Here is a 6,359-nt window from a genome sequence, read left to right as displayed (position 1 = left end):
AACAAGATCCAAGGGAAAGATTAGTCCAAAGGACTAATGGACCACAACTACCACGGCCTCCACCAGACTGAGTCCAGTACAACTAGATGGTGCCCAGCTACCACCACTGACTGCTCTGACAGGGATCACAACAGAGGGTCCCGGACAGAGCTGGAGAAAAATGTAGAACAAAATTCTAATTGACAAAAAGAGACCAGACTTACTGGCCTGACAGAGACTGGAGAAACCGCAATAGTATGCCCCCCGGACACCCTTTTAGCTCAGTAATGAAGTTACTCCCGAGGTTTACTGTTCAGTCATAGATGAGACAGCCCCATAAAACAAAACGAGACTAATGGGGCACAGCAGTCCAGGGACAAGGACTAGCAGGCATAAGGGGATAGGAAAGCTGGTAATAGGGAATCCAGGGCTGAGAAGGGGCACTGTTGACATGTCGTGGGGTTGTTAACCATTGTCATAAAACAATATGTGTACTAACTGTTCAATGAGAAACTATTTGTTCTGCAAAACTTCATCTAAAGTACAATTAAAAAAAGAAAAAAAAAAACCACCCAGAGGTGCCTCAGAAGACAGGCCTGGCAATCTACTTCTGAAAGGTCACAGCCTTGGAAACCCTATGGAGCAGTTCTACTCTGCACACACGGGGTTGCCATGAGTCAGAATCGACTCCATGGCAACTAATGGCAACAACAACAACGTCATCATCAATGTGTACCTTCCCAATAGCGTGCATTCCCAATATATACTTCCACATTACCATATTTTCTTTTTTTATTGTAGGAAAATTATATAAAATAAAATTTGCAATTTTAGAAGTGGAATTTTTAGGTCAAAGGGCATGAGTGCATTTTGAAGGCTTTTGAAATTAAGAATTTCCCAATAAAATATGGTCATATGTATGTCTCAACAAATACAGCACATTAGCAGCAGCAAGGGACATGGGGACATTTTGAACATTTGTGACCAAAACAAATTTAGTTAAAGTCTTTCCCGTTACTTGTTAAAACGTGGGCTTATGGAGTGTATATATGTCATAGGTTGCGTGGATTTATAGTCCCACCAGCAGTATGTAGGAGTGACAGCTTAGTCACACCCTTGGCAATACAGAGAATTGGCAATCTTTTTTATTTTCGGCAAGCTAATATTCTTACAACTACGTTCTTTACAGAAATGTTTTATTTTCTTTTTATTACATTACAGACTTGTCATCAAAAAAATTCAGACAGAAAAGAACTATACACGTAAACAATAAAAAATCTCCATTTCCATCTCACTTGCCGGAGGCAGCCACTTTTTAAGAATTTTGTTGGTCTTCCGGATAGCTTTCTTCTATGGACGTAAAATGCCACCTTTATCATTCAGGAAATCTGAATATTTCCTTGGATCCAATCTAGGCTCTTTCTTCTGTTTCACTGACCTCTCAGCTTGCCTTAGTGCCGACTGGCTCTGTTATTGCAGGCTTAAAGTATGGTTTAACGTTTCATATGCTAAGACCAGCATTTTTTGTTGTGTTTTGTTTTAACTTTTCCAGCTATTTGCTCATGGACTTTAGCATTTTGTTCCTGGCATTTCACTGCTTTACTGGGTTGTTGAACATCTTTTCATAGATTTATTTCTTCTCTCGTGACTTCCCCATTCGTGGCCTTTGCAAGAGCTCTGTCTGTCTTGTCTCTGCGTTCCTCTCAGACTAGCAATTTGTCCATCCTAGAAGTTATTACATGATGTCAACAGAAAGGATTACTGGGACTTCAACCTGGGTCCAGGCGCTTGGGCTCCAGCCTCAGCCCCAGATGGGCCAGGGCGGGGGACTTGGGAATTGACCTGTGTTTCTTTCCAGGAGTGACAGGTCAGGAGGAGCTGCAGGTGATTCAACGTGAGAAGTCGGTGTCGGTCGCAGCTGGAGAGGCGGTCACTCTGCCCTGTGTGGTCTCCTCTGTGCGTCCCGTGGGGCCCATCCAGTGGTTCAGGGGGGCTGGGCCAGACCGGCAGTTAGTCTACAATTTCAAAGGGGGCCTAGACCACTTAGGCCTCTTCCCCCGAGTGATAAATGTTTCAGACTACACAAAAGGTGACAACTTGGACTTTTCCATCCGCATCATGGACGTGTCGACTGAGGATTCTGGCACCTACTACTGTGTGAAGTTCAGGAAAGGGAGCCCTGATGACGTAGAGTTTAAGTCTGGTCCAGGCACCTTGGTGACTGTGAATGGTGAGTCCAGGTCCCCTAGAGCCTCGACCCAAGGCTCCCCCTTTGTTGGCGCTTGTGCCCAGACTGAGGGTAGAAGATAGGGATGGGGATAAGTCATGGTGAAGGAGTGAAGTGAACTATAATCCCAGGGACATATGTAATAGAATCCTAACTCTTTAGCATCTTACAGCTTCTGAAGGACCACAAAACAGGCAGGAAAGCATAGTGGATAAAAGCATAGGCTCCGGGGCCAGACAGCCTGATTCAGCTTCTAGCTCTGCCATTTAGAAGCTGTGTGAACTTAGGTGAGTTTAACTTCTCTGTACCTCAGTTTCCTCATGTGTAAGAGGGAGATAATAATAGTACCCCCCTGGTAGGATTGTTGTGAGGACTATAAATGTAAATGAGTTTATAAATATAAAACACTTAGAAGAGTGACTGTTACACAACAATTTTTATATTAGTGTGTATTGTTAGTATTCAAGGTATTACAACCAATTAGACTTAAAAACATAATCATAAATGCATGGTACCATTGAATCCCGAAAACAAAAATGGTAGAATTATTGAGGAAGAAAATTATAAGAATCACATTTTTATATAGAATATATAATCCCTATATTTCTTAAATTTTGTCCTAGATTTCCTCTTTGTTGTTAGTTGCTATCGAGTTGGCTCTGACTCATGACAACCTTATGTATAACAGAACAAAACATTTCCCAGTCCTGCACTATCTTCATGATTGTTGGTGTATTTGAGTCCATTGTGGCAGCTATTGTGTCAAATCATCTCATTCAGCGTTCCCCTCGTTTTCTTCGGACCCCTACTTTATCAGACATGATCTCCTTTTCTAGCAATTGGTTTTTCCTATGACATGTCCACAGTGAGTTGAACTCTTGCCATTCTTGCTTCTAAGGAACATTTTGATTTATTTCTTCTAAGACTGAGTTGTTCATTCTTTGGCGGTCCACAGTATATTGGTTTCTATAAAGAAAATAAAAAAGCAGTTGCCATTGAGTCAATTCCAACTCATGGCAACGCCATGAGTGTCAGAGTAGAACTGTGCTCCGCAGGGTTTTCAATGGCTGATTTTTCAGAAGTAGATCTCCAGACCTTTCTTCTGAGGTGCCTCTGGGTAGACTTGAACCTTCAACCCTTAGTTAGTCGCTGAATGTGTTAACTATTTGCACTGCCCCGGGACTCCTTGATTTCTATAAGCCCTGCATATTCTTGGATATGAGAGTGATTTGCTGATTGACTGATACAATCATGGTTGAAGACGAAGCCTGTAAGACTCTAAACCGTATGCATTAAGAGAAAGCCTGGGAAAGAAAGTAGTTAGTTAAGGCCTGTTCATATGGATTAATTAATGATTATAAAAAAATTTTCTTAAAAAATGAGTGCAATAATTTACTTTAACAGAGCCATAGAAGAATACATCAATAGAATTTTTGAACCTTTAAAATTTCAGCACCGTAGGATTATGGAAAAGCAAACAGAAGGATAGGCAGTGTTTGGAAACAAAGAGAAGGTCATATAAGTTTCAAGAATTGAAAAGAAAAAATAAGTCATACATGAAGTACTGTGAATGAGACCAGCATCAGACATCTCAAGGGCTGTATTGCAATCTAGAAGACAAGGAGCAGTGCCTTCAAAATTTCCAGAGAAAATCATTTCCAACCTAAAATTCTATACCCAGTCAAACTATCAAGTTTACAAAGTCACCAAGAACTCCCTCTCATGCACTTTTTGTACTTTACCAAAACATGGAGTAAGCAATGTGTCTTTGATATGAAGATGTGAGGAGGGAAAGTGTGTGTGGCAGGTGGAGGGAGATATCAGAGAGCTAGATCATCGTCTTCCACAGTAGTAGATCTATCCATAATATATAAAACTGAAAAATCAAGAAATAAGTATAAGCATATTAATCTAGAAATGTGAAAGGAACCGTCCAAAGAAATAGGTAAAATAGTTAAAAGTGATTGGTCTATAATTTTTACAGGGGCAGGAAGCCAGAAGCTGCTGCTTTTCATGATATGCCTTATAAAGTGCTTTTGATTTTTAAGAAATGTACTTTGATTTTAAAAGGAAGGAAGGAGGGCTTGAGGGAGGGAGGGAAGGGAGGGAGGAAAGACAGACAGAGAAAACAAGGAAATGACATGGTCAGATTTGCATTTTAGCAAGATCATCAAGGTCTGGTTTCAGAGTGTGAGCTGGAAATAAAAATTTTGAAGAGGAGGAAACTAGAGATGAGAGATTTGAGTGGGAAGTCAAGCAGGGTAAACTATGAAGGTGGTTAAAGATTAACTTGCCATTTTCTGTCTTTTCCCTTTCCCTCCTCTTCCTTCTCCTCCCCTCCCCTCTCTCTCCACACTTGCCTTGATTAAAGCTAAGCCCTCTCCTCCAGTGGTTTCTGGCCCCTCCAACAGGGTCAGTCCAGGCCAGATAGTCAATCTCAACTGCACATCAACTGGCTTCTTTCCCAGAAGCATCCATCTGAAATGGCTTGAAAATGGCATGGAGTTTCCAGCCCTTTGGACCCTAGTCCTCCCACCTGGGGACGCTTCCTCCTACACTGTCATCAGCACCGCCGTAGTGACCCTCACCATCTCCTCACTCTCCTCCCAGGTCACCTGCCAAGTGGATCACAGTGAATTGCAGAGCCCACTCCGTGGGCATGTGAATATGTCCCAATTCCTCCGAGGTAAGGGCTTCTCCCGACTCCCACCCCCGGGACCATTCCCTGGCAACCATACAGGTTCCCTGTTTGCAGCACTTCACGTGCATCCTCCTGTTCATTCCTCACCAAAGACCCTGAGGTCAGTATGAGGATCCCTGTTTTATATGACCATCCTCTTCCCATATAATGCAGTGATCAGGTCCTCTCCTTTCAGAGCTTCCTTCCCTCTAGGGTATACGGGAGGTGGAGGTTCATTCATTCATTCCACAAGGGCTATGTGGCAACAATGTTCTGGTGCTGGGGATTCTGTGGTAAACAAAACAGACCTGGTTCTGCCCTGCTGAGTTCCCAGTCATGTGGGGGAAACAGATATCAACCAAGAACACAAACAACTATGTGATTATGAATTGTAATATTTGCTATGCAGGGAAAGAACAAAAAAAGTTGCTATTGTGTTGATTCCGACTCATGGTGACCCCGTGTGTGTCAGAGTAGAACTGTGCTTCATAGGGTTTTCAGTGGCTGATTTTTCTTAAGTAAATCACCAGGCCTTTCTTCCGAGGCACCTCTGGGTGGACTCAAGCCTACAAGCTTTCTGTTAGCAGGTGAACGCATTAACCACTTGCACCACCCATGAATTCATAGGGAATGAATAAAGTGTGAAGTAAGTGAAAGCAAGAGAAATCTAGTTTACTCAGGAAAGGCCTTTTCGAAGAAGCAATGTTTGAGCCAAGGCATGTAAGATGAAAAGAAGTCAGCCAAGCAAAGAATAGAGAGTATTCCAGGCAGAGGAAACAGGGTGTGCAAAGGCGCTGTGACTGGAAGGGGGTGATGGAGAGCACAACATGTTTGCTGAGCAGAAGAGTGGCTGGTGTGACTGAGGCTTAGTGAGAAAAAGGAAGAGGTGGGGGAGAGGCAGGAACCACTGGGCTTTTAGGCCACAGTGAGGAGTCTTCTCCTGCATGGGCTCTCCACCTGGGCTCCCAACACTACTGTGCAAACCACCGGTGCAAGACTGCCAGTTAAAACCTTTTTAAGCCCACCTGGTATCAGGGGAGGGAGTAATGCAGGTAAAGCTGCTTTCTCCGCTTTCTTGCTCTGACCTCATGAGGCCCAAGTCCGTTATCCTTTTCCCTAGAGCACAGGCCAAGCTGTTGGGTTGATCTAAACTTTACAGAAATATGGAAGGAGAGGCCAAGGATGCTGCTCTCATTGCTCCTGGTGTCCATCTGTCCTGGCCCGAAGTGTTAAAGAAAATTATTTTGGATTAAATTACACAATTGATCAAAACAATTTAAATGTTGATAAATAATTATGAAAATGACCATTAAAATTTTGAAAATGCAGCTCAGGAGGTGGATGGGGGAGTTTATGATGCTTTGATTAAGCTGGCTTCCTGGTCAGCAGAATTTTGAATTGGTATAAAGCCCAAGGACAATGCCCCATAGTTATGTTTGGGATGGTTCTTTCTTCAGTAAAGTGGGAGAAGAA

General features: G+C 42.8%; 1 protein-coding gene across 1 annotated transcript in view; it reads left to right on the top strand.

Moving 5' to 3' along the window:
- The window catches only part of LOC101343479 (signal-regulatory protein beta-1-like), a 19,066-nt gene that overhangs the window by 9,879 nt on the left and 2,828 nt on the right, over window positions 1-6,359 (top strand). Inside the window, exons 2-3 of the mRNA XM_023742431.1 lie at window positions 1,838-2,209; window positions 4,578-4,892. Coding sequence (XP_023598199.1) covers window positions 1,838-2,209; window positions 4,578-4,892 — 687 coding nt within the window. The remainder of the gene's footprint in view (window positions 1-1,837; window positions 2,210-4,577; window positions 4,893-6,359) is intronic.

The sequence above is a fragment of the Trichechus manatus genome, unplaced genomic scaffold (genome assembly GCF_000243295.1).
Source record: "Trichechus manatus latirostris isolate Lorelei unplaced genomic scaffold, TriManLat1.0 scaffold00008, whole genome shotgun sequence".
NCBI lineage: Eukaryota > Metazoa > Chordata > Mammalia > Sirenia > Trichechidae > Trichechus > Trichechus manatus.
This window is presented reverse-complemented; position numbering and strand designations above follow the sequence as displayed.